This window comes from Triticum aestivum, chromosome 3B (assembly GCF_018294505.1).
Source record: "Triticum aestivum cultivar Chinese Spring chromosome 3B, IWGSC CS RefSeq v2.1, whole genome shotgun sequence".
NCBI lineage: Eukaryota > Viridiplantae > Streptophyta > Magnoliopsida > Poales > Poaceae > Triticum > Triticum aestivum.
Window position 1 is genome coordinate 69,350,593 of NC_057801.1, and position 15,692 is coordinate 69,366,284.

The 15,692-nt window shown below is 44.5% G+C and overlaps 1 protein-coding gene and 1 long non-coding RNA gene across 19 annotated transcripts; both read left to right on the forward strand.

Annotated features, from left to right (window-relative positions):
• The first annotated feature begins 257 nt into the window (after positions 1-257).
• LOC123064814 (uncharacterized) lies at positions 258-2,101 on the forward strand. Its single transcript, XR_006430803.1, has 2 exons — positions 258-582; positions 1,847-2,101. It is a non-coding gene; the product is annotated as an uncharacterized lncRNA (long non-coding RNA).
• A 2,008-nt stretch (positions 2,102-4,109) lies between these two features.
• On the forward strand, positions 4,110-7,655 carry LOC123064815 (uncharacterized). 18 transcript variants are annotated; one of them, XR_006430815.1, is made up of 11 exons: positions 4,110-4,383; positions 4,532-4,638; positions 5,249-5,425; positions 5,510-5,754; positions 5,846-5,893; positions 5,960-6,028; positions 6,120-6,248; positions 6,368-6,593; positions 6,675-6,755; positions 6,842-6,942; positions 7,116-7,655. XR_006430815.1 is itself a non-coding variant. In XM_044488218.1 (10 exons), exons 5-10 carry the CDS (start codon positions 5,864-5,866, stop codon positions 6,723-6,725), a joined length of 426 nt encoding a protein of 141 aa, XP_044344153.1. In that variant the 5' UTR covers positions 4,110-4,383; positions 4,532-4,638; positions 5,249-5,425; positions 5,510-5,754; positions 5,846-5,863; the 3' UTR covers positions 6,726-7,655. The 18 variants fall into 18 exon arrangements, 3 of the variants coding, with proteins under 3 accessions (XP_044344153.1, XP_044344151.1, XP_044344150.1); XR_006430807.1 differs by having other exon boundaries at positions 6,368-6,942; positions 7,116-7,201; positions 7,332-7,655; XR_006430813.1 differs by having other exon boundaries at positions 6,368-6,755.
• Positions 7,656-15,692: the final 8,037 nt, after the last annotated feature.

The window sequence follows — 15,692 nt, forward strand, 5'->3', positions numbered from 1 at the left end:
GAGAGGAGGAAGAAACCCTAACGAGAGGGGAGTCTGCTCTGCGCCAAGTTGTGTGCTTCCATTTATTATCCAATCCAGATCATTGGAGAGAGGAGGCACAGGGTGGGCCACGCTCCACCCTGGAAGTTTGGCCCAGCCTGTATACCACACACACGTAATATAAGAGATGGGCTTGAAGAAAAAAAAAATAAGCCCAGTAACAGCCTGCTCGTCGTGTCGTGCCGAAGTGAAAGCAGCCACGTTTGGTCGGTCAACCCTGTTTCTCCGGTCTCGGAAATACTCGATCCGCCGCCTGGAAGCCAGCCGAGCCGCCTACCTCGCCGTCCCTGCCCGGTCGCCCGGAGCCACAGGTAGACTGCCCTTTGACCCTGACCGGCCTGAAGGCTGACACCCGTGACCTGCCGCTGCCTGCCCCGCTTGGTGCCCGGCCAGCTGCTGTCCGCGCAGTAGCGCAGGGCGCATCACCACGCCCGGCTGACCGGACTGCCGGAGTCGCCCACTTCCAGTGCGCTCCGCGGCCGCTTCCTCAGCCGCTGATCCTCCGGTCCTCCCCAATCCCCATCCCCTGCTCAACTCAGAGAGGTACCACATCCCGGCGTCCCCTGATCTCTGAATCTCCATGCTTTGAACGAAATTACATTATGGAACTTATATGCAGTAATGCCTAGTTTAGTAGTGCAGTTCTTAAAATACCGCAGTATTCCAAAAGTTCGGTATTGGCAATGAAGATGGGCGGCAGTCTGCCAGGTTCATGCTATGGAAGGGTGAATTCTCACTGAAAGGCGATATGCATGTCACCGACCATGTTAATTTATGGCTAAGATTTCCTGATCCCAGTGGTTGTTTTAAGAATGCCGAGTTCCCGTTCGATGTGGACCAAGATACCAGCCTTTCTGTGGCTCTGTAAATGGTCGACACTTTTGGATTGCCCCAAAGGAACATGCGGATCATAGCGCAGCTGATTGAGGTGTTCTTGCTCATCCTGATCGCTGAATGGGTGCCCTACATTGCTGTCGCACATGTGGTTGTGGTTCCTGAGAGTGCACACAGCCACGGCTACATCTCCAAAAGAATCATGACAGGCATCTCAGATTGGCCGTCCTAGGATAGTTCTGCTTTCACCAAGCTAGTGTATCTTCAGGTTTTTTGTTTAGTCAGATGAATTTGGCCTTGCTTCAGCCTCTTGCGGCTCATATTACAGTGCCCACTCGATGTGTTGCTAGGCACGGCACTTCTCTTTGATGGTGAGGAAAGTTAGTGCAGATCTACTAGATTCATTGACAGAGAGTAATCAGTTGGAAGTAGTTCGAATGCGTCCCTTTTTTCTTCAAATTGTTGTGTTCGATCCAATTTTGAATGCTAAATTTTTCCTGGTTTCTTCATAAAAAAACTACAGTTTCTGAAAACATCAATTTTCTCAGTTTTCATGAAACTACCGATATGTTTGGCTGCTACTGTTTTACCGTAGTTTTGACCATTACGCAACTGAATCTAACTTAGCTAGCCTACACCTAAGGAGCTACATGACCGGATCAATAAGTGTGTGCGGTTCTGTACGGCCTTCTGATCGCTGACCTAGGAACTTGCGGACGCGATTAACTGTTTGTGGCTAACTACGAAGAATAGGAATCAGTATCATGTTTAACTAGTGTGCAGCATGCTGTGCATAGGAATGGACAGTAGTACGAAAGAGATACTGCCATGTTGTTAATTGTGCTTTCAAGTTACAAACCAAGCTGCATGGTAGTCAGGTTCTAATGTGATTCTGTTATTTACATTCTTAGTATCATTGCTGAACTTATGTAAATCTGGACATGAAACTTACCACTATTGCTTCTGAATGCAGGTTCGATGGCATGAAAAAGACACCTATCTGAATATGTGGAGCCTAGTTGAAGTGACGAATTCATTAGTGTTATTGCTATTTTTTCGTTGATGTTTATGTACTTTATAATTCAGACAAGAAGATTTGTAGGTGTGACAGGCTAAAGTGTCAATACTTGATCCCAAATATGTTGGTTCCACGAACAGCATAGAAGTGATAAATAGGCTGGTTCCATGAACTCGATCAATACATTGGTGTTGGTTGTCTTCTTTCCAATACATCATGTGTTGCAGTATCTATAAAGTGTGAGCTGCATAATGTTTTTGGTTCAGAAAACAAAGAGTGAGAAAGAAAAAAGAAGAAGAGAGAAATAAGAAGCATATAGTTACATAAATGTGAAATTTAAGATTGTCCTAACAATGGATAATCTCAGTTTTGGCTCTGGAAGGGACGCAGAGTTTCTGCACCCGAGCTCAAATGAGCTCGGGTGAACAGTAAAAATCAAAACATAATTGAAAAAAAATCAAAAAATTCCAAATTTTTTTGGGAGAAACATTGACAAAAGTTTTAAGTGCTTGCAAAAATTCATCATGAAATAACATTCCTAGAAGGCGTAGCAGAAAAAACAAAATTTGTACTCTAATAACAAAATCGGTACTTTAAAAACGATACTTTCAAAATCATTTTGTAGCACTGAATTTGTTTTTTTACCATGCCTTACAGGAATGTAATTCCATGACGAGTTTTTGCAAGCACGTAGACTTTTGTCAATGTTTCTCCCAAAAATAAAATAGGATTTTTTTTTGAATTTGTTCTATTTTTTTTTTATTTTACTGTTCACCGAGCTCATTTGAGCTTGGGAGCAGAAAGGCACTTTCGCAGCCGAAGCCCTAGCTCGCCTATGCGCGCCCTCTCGTCTCTTCTCTGTGATCACCTCTATATCTCCGTCGGAACCGAGAAGAAGGAGGAGAAAAAACAAGGAGCGCACGGTAGATACAACGAGCTTTTTCGGTGCACGATCGCCGCCACAACAACGGCCTTTTCCCGATCACAAACTTGACACCACACACGGTTACACCGCACACAGAGAGGGCTTTATACCAGGGCACCGCCAGGGCACGAACCCACGTCCCGCCCCACTCGGTCCAGCCCGCTCTGGCCGCGCCCACGACATGTATGCACACGTCCCGTTCGGCGAGCCCGCGTTTAACCAGCTCATCGCGCCTCCTCCGCTCGTCAACTAACTGCCGCCCCGAGGTTCTCCCGCCAGCTACCTTGACCCGTTACTTCGACACCACTACTTCGACGCAGGCCACCCTGACTCGGCATCGACCACAACGTTGTTCGCACCACTACTTTGACACCATTGTGCCCATGACTAACCCGACGCCTCCTTGCGCCCGTGACTCCATGGTGATTTCCTCGACCTCGGCCACCCCGACTCGACATCGACCACGGCGTTCTTCGCATGACTACCTCGATCACAGCTACACCACCCTACGCTCGCGGCTACCTTGACAACAGCACAAAAGGCCACCGCCTTGCTTGAGCAATCTCGTCAGTTTTCACTCTAGCCACGACTTCCGCGATGCATCACCTGTTTGCGACTGTGAGAAGGGGGGTGGTGTCCGAAGCGCGTGATCTTTTGGCCGATTGTCCTCCTCTGCGTCGTTGAAGGAGGAAGGTCTTGCTCTCCTCGGATGATGGAGAGCATCATCAGCCGCCCCTCCTCGACGAGGTTGCCGAGAACGTTGCCGCAGTGTCCTGACGGCGGAATGGCCAGTTGACCAGCGCAACACGTAGCGCCGTGTCGTGTTCAGGATGTCGGGCATCTCGCCGGACTGGGTCCTCGTAAACGCCGTGCTGGCAGAGGCCTATGCGCCGCCTCAGGGGGAGGGGCGGGCGGAACGGGGCGACGTTCATGGCCGACGCTGGCCTGTGGTCAACGAGGGGAGGAAGCTGAGCGGCTACACCAGATGCAGCAGGTCGGCCAATCAGCCCGTTTTGAGTAATAGAAAACATTATTAGTTCATCCATTTTGCATTGAATTTGTACAAACATAGAAGAAGCACGTTGTGTTTGGCACAAATATATTTACAAGTGTCTGTCAAGGGCCAGATGATAATAAAAAATATTATAATTTGTTTCGCTTCAAATTTGTAGTCATTTTTTTGCACGAATTTTTCCCTTTCCCTCTATTCTCTCCCGCCAAGAGCCACTAATTCTAGTCAAAAGAAAATAAGTATGCGCGCTTCATGACCATCAGCTCTCGCGAGGAGGTAACTACGCCACCAAAATCGGAAACTTCCTCCTCCCCTCCCCCATATCAACGCACTTCCCTTCCACCTCCCCTCGCCCATATCAACGCAATTCCCTTCCTCCTCTTGTACGAAGGATCCCTTCTTGAGCAGATCAATCGTGGCCTGCCCTCCTTCCTGGGTCTCATAGCTCGCCCCGCCGATTCCACCACTGAGGTTAAAGGCACAATAGGCGTGTCTTGTTCAGGAACTGGGACGGCAAGGAGATCAATCCTCACACCCGATTCACAGAAACAGTAGGTAAATACTAGTATGACTTGAAGATTTTGCCTCCTCCCCCCTTCTCGGTTCAGATCTGTCCCTTCTATGCTTTCTAATTACTCTCCTCTTGTTTGAATTTGGTAGTGCACACCAAGTGTTTGATAATTGTCCTCTGTTATTGGTTTAGAATTTTAGGGAGCCTTCAGATAGAGTGGATTGCTCCTGGTAACTGCTGGGGTGTTAGGTGCGGACGCGTGCAGTATTTCAATCTAGTTCTGCACCATTACTACCTTGGTGAGTTCAATCTCTTCATAGACTTTCTTTATGGAACTCAAATTCTGACTATCATGTTCTTGTTGGGTAGTATATATAGTTTGGTTAGTTCTTATGAGTATTAGAACATGATCTGCAGCGCCCAATAATTTGAATGTTAATTTTTTTATGAATATCAGAACATGATGTGCAGCAGCACAACTAACAGTCCAGTCTGCAGAACAACGCACTTGTTCTGAAAATAAATGTTAGTGACTTGAGACTAACATAGCATCAGCGCTATATTGGTTGTGCATGAACCAAACCTCCTTAACAGAAAAGAAAATGAACATGGGTGTCCTTGACCTTGTCATCCTCTTACTATCTATGGATAGTGTTATACCTAAACATGTGTGCCCCCCTCCCCCCAGCAAACACCAAGTTAAGCACCATACCACATCAAGTACATTGTGGTCAGACTTATTTTGTTGATTGCAGGGGTAGTAATTACTTGAAAATATGATTTTTGAGCTGAAATCTGAACTAACCATCTTCACATCTGTTGGGATGACAGTCATAAGGTCGAGTAGGACCACAAAATATTGTCTTGCAAAAATTACTTAAACTTTTGGTCATTTTAATGTTGGAGCAGATATGTCACGGACAAGAATTAATGTTGTTGAATCCAATGAAGAATATATGATGGAAGAACCGATCAAACATCATAGTTCTGTTGAAAAAGATGTCGAATCATCTGATGTCCATGAAAAAGCTACTAACGATGAAGAAGGCTTCACAGGTTGTGATGATGCTGATGAAAATGAATATGGTAAGTTTGTTGCTCATTACTTATCGTTTGCAATATTTGATTATTCTTCATCGTAACATATAGTTCATGGTTCTATATATTCAGCTGAAAATGCAGAAACAAAACGGCGTAAGTAGAGGAAGCTGAAATATATTTGGAACCTTCCAAAAGGGAAAAGGATAATGGTTCGCTGCAATGACATAGATCAGCCAATTGGAAAATAGGCTAAACATCTTGGGGACTTTCTTGGCTCAGTTGCAAGGAATGGATCATTCTGTTGCTTGAGCTACAAGGATTGGAGATTGCTCAAAACTAAAACAAATGTAAAGGCTATACTAGATCAAGTGAAGGTAAAATTTAATCCATTTAATATCCTTTACTGGCTTGTTCTATGTTGCCTTACATTGCACTCGCCATATTTATGTTGTAATTGCTTTGTAGATGAAATTATGGAACTAGATGAGAAGAATGGAAAGACAACCAAATCAGGTAAATTTCTAACAACTGTAAGCTTCATTTATTTTTTGGACTAACCTTTCTATATTCATATCATAGGAAATTTCGGATCCAATGGCTACAATTGGGCTTGAACCTTCGGTTGATGGACACAACTCAAACAGAAAAGTTTGTATCTTGTCAAAGTACACAATAAAATTCCTCAAATTTATCTCTAGAAATTATTTCTCAATTAATATTTATGTCATGCTATCTGTAGAGAGTGCTTGCTCCTCCGGTTGATGGACTCCAACTTGTTAAAAAACGATCAAATAATTTACAGAACAAGCCAAGTGGATCAAGCGATGTAGATTTGCAAGCATCAAACAAGAATTCTGTTTCAGATAAGGTTTGTCTACTTAAATACTCTTTAGAACTTGTCATTAGTGAGCTTTAAGTTGTTGTGCTTGCACTTTTTGCAGTTGCATACACAATACCCAAAATTTGATGTGTATCATTTTTTCCTAGAACAAAGAAACTATGGTTCATAATGGTGGCAGTGCACGGCAACTAGAAAAATGTTCTGTTGCACACAAGGTATCATCATAGTCCTATATACAAAATAATGATCAAACTATAGTGCTCCCATTTGTATGTGTTTACCTGTTGCTATCAGAATGTTGTCCAGAACCAAGAAACTTATGATCATAATTTCAGTGCTTTGCAAGGGGAAATAAATTCTGCTGCACATAAGGTATATTTCCGTTACCATATACAATATGTTCAAAATACATTGCTCCGATGGTTATGTATCTACTGGCCGTCTTGCTATCAGAATGCTGTTCAGAACAAAGAAACTTTGCTTGAGACTGTCAGTGCACGTTAGGGAGAAAAAACTTCTGCTGCAAACAAACTAGTATCTTTTCATAATCACATACACATTTCTGTTCAAACTATAATGTTGGCTTGTTTATTTGCTTATTACTTCTTCTTTGCTATCAGACTGTTGTCGAGACCAAAAAAAACAACAAAAAGGTGCTAATGCAAGCACTAAGAGTGCTCATTGTGGTTCCCTGAGCTGGTTGGGTGCTAGTGAATTATCTGTAAGAGTGCTCATTCATTTGTTTCTATTTTTTTCATATGGTTACTTTGATTTTCTCTAACAGCCAGGAACTAAAGTATTCTTGAAGAGCCTAAAAACCCATAACAGGGATGTAGCTCTTGCTACAATTGTAAGTTGTGATCCTGAATTTAACCTTGATGGTGCTGAAATTAGGAATGAATTCTGGGCGGTGCATGTTGATATGGCACTTGTGAAAACTGAATATTTGGTGGGGAGTCGCGAAAACTGTAATACTCTCGGTAATGTAGAAAAAACAAAAATTGCATGGCCCTCAACCTTTGTACATGACTAATATCTTGCCTCTGTTATTACTTGCATCATGTCAATGCATTGTTTGTTAACAGTCCATTTTGTTTTCTTTTTTTGTAGATTCAAAAGATAAATGGATGAGTATATGGGTGCGTGTCAAGTGTACTACAACGATGATGTTGATGTTCTGCCTCATGATGGTGACAATGATGGATGCTTCCAGTTTTAGTTATGTTGTGGGGATGACCTTCCTGTTGGATGTCGTTCCTCGATCAAGTTTTAGTTAAGTTGTAGGGATGTTGATGGATTCTTTCAGTTAAATTTCACTGTCAAGAAAATAGTTAGATTATGCTTCACATTTGGATGATGTTCCTTTTGTAATATCCACTATTGTAATCCAACAATTTTATCTCATATATGATATATGATTTCTTCCTCTTGTCAGTATATTCTCTTGTTTTTCCTTCACTTTAAATACACAATTACATGAAGCATTGATTAGATATACATATAATAATAATAATAATAATAATAATAATAATAATAATAATAATAATAATAATAATAATACCCCAAAAAATCACACTATATCCGTGCTAACACTTGAAGCGTTGGAAATTCTTTGTTGCCAAATAATGGGATTTTGATTCTTGTACATTAACCACCAACATATAAAACTGTTGTAGAAGTCTGCTTTATCTGTTGTAGTCTTGCAACGGTTCCTTTTACCAACGGTAATATAAGCGTTGCATTATGCTCTAGCAACACTGGATAAGGCTACGCATCTCAAACCGTTGGTAAAGACACGAGCAACGCATATATGGGCTTTTAGATACGGAAAGAAGTGTTGCTATAGCAGGGGTCTTGTTGTAGTGAGCAAAAGACCGTTAATTTATCGAGGGCCTTTTGATTGAAGAACTTGAAGAACTCCTCAAATGGAACAGGCAACAGATCAGTTCCAACGAGGTCGTGCTCCTCTTTAATTCTCAGATAAAAAGTATTCGTCCCCCAGACTCTCTGCAGGTTTTCATGTACCAATTATGGAATCTTTGCATCATCGTTGTTAGAGATTTTTCATCTTTGACGAGAGGCTTCCCGTACTCGTATCTGTGTTCATCCACCTCCACGAAATCAAAATGTACATCGTCAGGCAAGTAATCTCTAAGATTGCTATAACCGGGCACCATCACCGGAGCATTAGCGATGATGTCGCTAGACACATTGAGCGGGGGGCACGATTGCTTTGCTTGTTCGCCGAGCTGGGAAATTTTTTTTCCAGTTGCTCGTTCTTTTAATCTTTGATCACTGGCAGTACTTCCCAACCGCTCCGCTTCAAGATATGCCTGTTCAGTAATGCGCTCATAGTTGGTTCTCGGCGGAGACTTTGGTGGTTTCCTCAGGGCATCGATAGTGCGCTTTGCTTTCACCGGATCTACCTTCTCCTCCGGAGGTGGATGTCTCTTTGCTTTCAACCCTTCAAAGAAGTCCTTCACTTCGGTTTGCACGATCTTCGCATTTTCCTCCTCGGTCCTCTCGTACGGCAACTTCTCTAGAGGCTTGAGAGGTGGATCGTATCTGTATTGCCTCCTGCCTCTGGCTGTACTGCTAGACGCTGGAGCAGACGGAGCGGCTGCGGCTGTCTTCTTTTGTGCTTGCTTACGAGGCGGAGGAGAAGGACTACGACGCGCCGGAGCAGCCGGGGCGGCGGCGGGTCTCTTCCGCCCTTGCTGGTGAGGCAGAGAAGGAGGAGGCTGCTGGCTGCTCGGGCGCGCCGGTGCAGGGGGAGAAGGAGGCGGAGTGCCGCCACGCGCCGGAGAAGGAGGCTGAGTACCCTGATCGTCACTCGCCAGAGGAGGAGGCGGTGGAGGAGGCGGAGTTCCCTGACTCGCCGGAGGATGAGGAGGAGGCGGAGGCGTCCAGTTCAGAAAGTTGATGAACTTGTTCCGCCATAGGCATGGAGTCTTCAGAGCAGAACTGAGCCGAGTCTCCCCTTCACCGGTAGGGTGGTCAAGCTGGAGGTCCTCAAATCCCTCCGTTATTTCATCCAGAGTCACCCTAGCATATCCTTCTGGAATCAGACGACAGTGAAAAGTTGCACCGGGTTCAGAAGGTCGAACAGAGCCGACAACCGCCTTGACTTTTAAGTTCTGCCATTGCGTCATCAGGTGGCAATTTTGAGACTCCATGATAGCATCCACGGGGTAGCTAGCAGGAGCCGTCAAGACATGCTCCGGCTAAAGCAACTCAGTGGAAGCCATGCTGCTTCTCCGCTGAGATGGCGGGGTAGCTTCGGGGGAAGCTTCGGCTGTTCGTTTGCTGCGATTTGCTTCTCGTTCCTCTATCACTTGTACCCTTGCGTGCAGTGCCTGCAGTTCGGTCTGCTGCACTTTCTTCCTCCTCTCCTGGTATTTGTAACCGCCTGCGTCCGGAAACCCAACCTTCCACGGAACGGAGCCTGGCGTGCCTCATGTCCGTCCAGGGTGCTCAAGATTCCCGAGGGCCATTGTGAGCTCGTCGTTCTCTCTGTCTGGAACGAACGTCCCTTCCTGCGCTGCATCGATATAGTGTTGAAGCCTCTTGACTGGTATTTTCATTTGCTTGTCCATTGAAAGGCACTTCCCTGATACAGGGTCCAAGGTTCCGCCAGCCCCGAAGAACCAAGTCCGGCAACGGTCTGGCCAGTTCATTGTCTCTGGTTCAATCCCTTTATCAAGCAGATCATTCTTAGCCTTTGCCCACTTAGGCCGAGCTTTGAGGTAGCCACCTGACCCCGTGTGATGGTGAAGCTTCTTCTTCGCAGCATTTTGCTTGTTTGTCGCCGACATCTTCTTACTCTTTTTCGATGTCTTGTGGGCCACAAATGCGGGCCAGTGATCTCTGATCTTCTCATATTTGCCAATGAATTCTGGTGTCTCTTCTTTGTCGATAAACCTTTTCAGCTCATTCTTCCACCTCCTGAATAGGCCTGCCATCTTCTTAAGAGCATGAGACTTGATTAATTGCTCTTTAACTAGCTTCTCCAGATCCTCCTCTGGCGGTAGGGTGAAATTTGCCTTCAGCTCAGTCCAAAGATCATCTTTCTGCATATCATTGACATAAGACACCTCAGGGTGTTTGTTCTTAGGCTTATACCATTGGTGGATGCTGATCAGGATCTTGTCCCTAACAAGAACCCATCATTGAGCAGAAAATGCATCCTTTGTTCGGATGGGTTCAATCAGTTCGCCGTCGCGCGCGATTGCTGTGATCTCAAACCTTTCATCCGAGCACAACTTTTTCTTCGGGCCTCGTCTCTTTACCGAAGTTGTGCTTAATCCGGAGGGCTAGAACAAAAGAAGAAAGACGACAGTTAATTAATATGTGTACATATACCAAAACAATAAATGCATCAATTAGCTCGTCAGCACAGGCTTAACTAATATATATACCTGGCCGGACTCGGTTCGGTCACCGGAGCTGTCATCACGGTCTCCTTCTTGCACCGTCATTGGGTCACCGGAGCCATGATAATCATGTCTTTCCTCCTCCATTCTTCAATCACCCTGTTCACCCTGTTCAGCCTGCTTCATCTTCACCCTATTCTTCCAGACCATCATTGTCGTTAAGATACGACAAGAAATCACCTCCGGCTAAGATTATGTCCCCCAACACCTCTTCTGCTTCCTCGTCTCGTATGTGCTCCATTGTTTCTGCAAATATGACAACATGGGAATTATTACACAAACATGACAGCAGGTGGATATATGAGTGGCCAACATAGACCGAGCTTATTCCGGGTTTGGGGTGGCCTCGGCAACACTTCAAGGGTATGGGCACGGCTGGAGGGGTAGGAGACCGACATCGTTTTTTTCTAGGGTTTGGGTGTCCTCGAGAGTTTTGGTCGAGCGAGAGGGGGTGGCCTCGAGATAGTTTGTCGGGTAGGGGCGCGGCGGGAGGGGGTAGGAGACCAACATCGTTTTTTCTAGGGTTTGGGTGTCTTCGAGAGTTTTGGTACAAGTTATCACAGTCGAGAGGGGGTAATATCGACAACGATGACATATATAACGTTATCGGGGAGGGGGTATATCGCCCCCCCCCCACGTGTTGAAGTTATCGGGAGGGGGTTATATCGACAGGGACGACATACGTACATGGGAAAATAATATTATCGGGGAGGGGGTTATATCGACCCCCCTCGTGTTGAAGTTATCGGGAGGGGTATATCGACGACGACAGACCCGATAAAACATAAGAAAACGAAGAAGAAATAAAAAGAGGAGAAGAAGAAAGGAATAGACAAGAAGATCGAAGAAAAAAAGAGGAGAAGTAGAAAGGAATAGAGGGAGAAGAAGAATCTATTTTTTTCTTCTTCTCCTCCTCTTCTTTTTCTTCTTTTTTCCTCTTCTTATTTATTACTCCTCTTCTTCTCCTTTCTTCCTCTTCTTATTTTCCTTTTTCCTCTCATTCTTTTTCTTCTTCTTCCTTTCCTAGCTAGATATATAAAACTTTTCTAAAAATGTAACTTTTGCATATATATAAAAAAATTTCATCAACATATATGCATACAAAAAAAGCATACATACATACATATACACATACAAGAAAAGCATACATACATACATACATATATACAAAAAAGCATACATACTTTCCTAGCTAGCAAAAAAAGCATACATACATAAAAAAAGCATACATACATACATATATCTTTTTTTGCAAGGAAAGTAAAACATACATACATATATCATCAACATATATGCAAAAAAAAGCATCACTAGCTATGGGCGGCGGTGGCGGCAGGGGGCAGGGCAGGGCGCGAGGGCTCACTATGGGTGGCGTCGGCGACGGCAAGGTCGGGGCCGGCCTGAGACAGAGGCGGTGGCCCACAGGGTAGGGGACGACGTCAGGGCGACACGGGGCGGCGACGGTGTCGGGGTGCGACGCGGGGCGGGGCCGGCCTGAGGCAGAGGCGGTGGCACGTGGGGCAGGGGACGGCGTCGGGGCGCGACGCGGGGCGGCAACGGGATCGGGGCGATGCAGGGAGGTGACCGCGACGGTGCGGGTTGGCACGCAACGACGGCATCGGGGCGGCGCGGGGTGGTGATGACGGCGTGGGGCGCGGGCGGCGACGGCATCGGCGGGGTGTGAATCTGGCAGCCTGGCGGCGTCGTCGGCGTGGGCAACTGCAGAGATGACTGAAAAACTCTAAATGTTTGCTTATATAGCAAAGCCATTGGTCCCGGTTCGTGGCACCAACCGGGACCAATGCCCCCTTTAGTCCCGGTTGGTGCCACCAACCGGGACCAAAGGCTAGTTTTCGGCAGCGCCCTTTTGTCCCGGTTGGTGGCACCAACCGGGACTAAAGAAGGGCATTGGTCCCGGTTGGTGCCACCAACCGAGACTAATGCCCCCCTTTAGTCCCGGTTGGTGCCACCAACCGGGACCAAAGGCCTTGCGCTGCCCACGGCCAAAAGTTTAGTCCCACCTCGCTAGTTAAGAGGGGCTCAGAGTGGTTTATAAGCCCCACTGCGGCTGCCCTCTCGAGCTCCTCTCAAATGCAGGCTTACGGGCCTAATGTCACACTATGTTGTCTGTGGGCCTATTGGGCCTTCTACGGGCCTGATTCCTGGCCCAGGTTGGGTTTCTAGTCGTATTCAGGCCGTGGTGGCCCAATAGGTGGCAGTTTTTTTTCTATTTTTTTGTTTTTTTTGCATTATTTATTTTCTTTTGTTTTTTGCTTTATTTTTTAATTCTTTTTGCTTTTAGGTCAGAAAAATTATAAACTTTCTATTAGTGCCATTAGTTTTCAAATTTGAATATTTGAAATTTGAATTCTTTGAAATTTGTGTGAATCACAAGTTTGTGATTAAATTTACTATAAAAATAGTTTTTTTTTCATTTTTTTGTTTTGTTTTTTGCATTATCTATTTTCTTTTGTTTTCTGCTTTATTTTTTAATTCTTTTTGCTTTTAGGTTAGAAAAACTATAAAATTTCTGTTAGTGCCATTAGTTTTAGAAAAATTATAAACTTTCTGTTATTGCCATTAGTTTTCAAATTTGAATTCAAATTTTTGTGAATCACAAGTTTGGGATTAACTTTACTATAAAAATATATTTTTTCCAGTTTTTTTGTTTTGTTTTTTGCATTATTTATTTTCTTTTGTTTTTTGCTTTATTTTTTTAATTCTTTTTGCTTTTAGGTCAGCAAAATTATAAACTTTCTGTTAGTGCCATTAGTTTTAGAAAAATTATAAACTTTCTGTTAGTGCCATTAAATTTAGAATTTGAATATTTAAAATTTGAATTCTTTGAAATTTGTGTGAATCACAAGTTTGTGATAAACTTTACTAACAAATGAGCATAGATGCGCCTATAGAGAAAATTCAACCTAAATTCATAATAAATTTCTATGAATTTTAGAGAAATTCAGTATGAATTTAGGTCAAATTCCCTGTATAAGGGCATCTATTTTCACTTTGAGAGGAGCTCAACGAGGCAGAGAGGGAGGGGCTTATAAACCGGTGTGAGCGCCCTTTGGTTGGCGAGGTGGGACTAAACTCTGACCGCAACGAGGACCAACCATTTAGTCCCGTTTTGTGGCACAAACCGGGACTAATGGTCATGGGCCAGGGGCGAGGCACATCGGTCCCGGTTCGTGTGTGGAACCAGGACCAAAATGTCTAGACGAACCGGGACCAACGGCCCACGTGGCTGCCCTCTTGAGTGTTCTTGGTGAGAACATAGTTGACAAGGAGCGAACTAGGATTAATTGTATTACGATGGCCGAACCATAAGACATTAAAGCATTTCAAATGAACTCTAATAAAGTTGAAAGTTGGCATGGTATCATAATTTCACCCACATAGCATGTGCATGTACAAAACGGATAATGGTATCATACTTGTCTGTTACAAAGTTGGCATGGTATCATCATAATAGTTGTGGGAGAAAATCTTCACTTTTTCTTCGCTTGTGTCATTTGCTTATTGCACCGTAACCATGGATAATCTTCATCGTTTATCAGGATGCTTGGGTCAGCCTTGACTTTGAAGGGAGGAATTTCATGAAACTTTTCATAATCTTCAGACATGTCTGTCTTGCCCACCACTCCCACGATGTTCCTTTTTCCTGAAAGAACTATGTGGCGCTTTGGCTCTGATGTATTCACTTCCTTATCTTTTCTTTTTCTCGGTTTGGTAGACATGTCCTTCACATAGATAACCTGTGCCACATCATTGGCTAGGACGAACGGTTCGCCAGTGTAGCCAAGATTTTTCATATCCACTGTTGTCATTCCATACTGTGGGTCTACTTGTACCCCGCCTCGTGACAGATTGACCCATTTGCACTTAAACAAAGGGACCTTAAAATCGTGTCCGTAGCCAAGCTCCCATATGTCCATTGTGTAACCATAATATGTGTCCTTTCCCCTATCGGTTGCCGCATCAAAGCGGATACCGCTGTTTTGGTTGATGCTCTTTTGATCTTGTTCAGTCGTGTAAAATGTATTCCCATTTATCTCGTATCATTTGTAAATCAATACAGTCAAAGATGGTCCCCTAGACAACAAGTACAGCTCATCACAAACAGTATTGTCACCTCTGAGACGTGTTTCCAACCAACTGCTGAAAGTCCTAATGTGTTCACATGTAATCCACTCGTCACACTGCTCCGAGTGTTTGGAGCGCAGACTGTTCTTGTGTTCATCGACATACGGGGTCACCAAGGTAGAGTTCTGTAGAACTGTGTAGTGTGCTTGAGACCAAGAATATTCGTCCCCGCATATTATTAAGTCCCCTCCAAGCGTGCCTTTTCCAGTCAGTCTCCCCTCATACCGCGATTTAGGGAGACCTATCTTCTTGAGGCCAGGAATGAAGTCAACACAAAACCCAATGACATCCTCTGTTTGATGGCCCATGGAGATGCTTCCTTCTGGCCTAGCGCAGTTACGGACATATTTCTTTAGGACTCCCATGAACCTCTCAAAAGGGAACATATTGTGTAGAAATACGGGCCCGAGAATGGCAATCTCGTCGACTAGATGAACTAGGACGCGCGTCATGATATTGAAGAAGGATGGTGAGAACACCAGCTCAAAACTAACAAGACATTACGCCACATCACTCCTTAGCCTTGGTACAATTTCTGGATCGATCACCTTCTGAGATATTGCATTCAGGAATGCACATAGCTTTGCAATGGCTTTTCGGACATTTTCCGGTAGAAGCCCCCTCAATGCAACCGGAAGCAGTTGCGTCATAATCACGTGGCAGTCATGAGACTTTAGGTTCTGAAACTTTTTCTCTGCCATATTTATTATTACCTTTATATTCGACGAGAATCCAGTCAGGACCTTCACACTAAGCAGACATTCAAAGAAGATTTCCTTCTCTTCTTTGGTAAGAGCATAGCTGGCAGGACCTTCATACTGCTTTGGAGGCATGCCGTCTTTTTCGTGCAAACGTTGCAGGTCATCCCGTGCCTCAGCTGTATCTTTTGTCT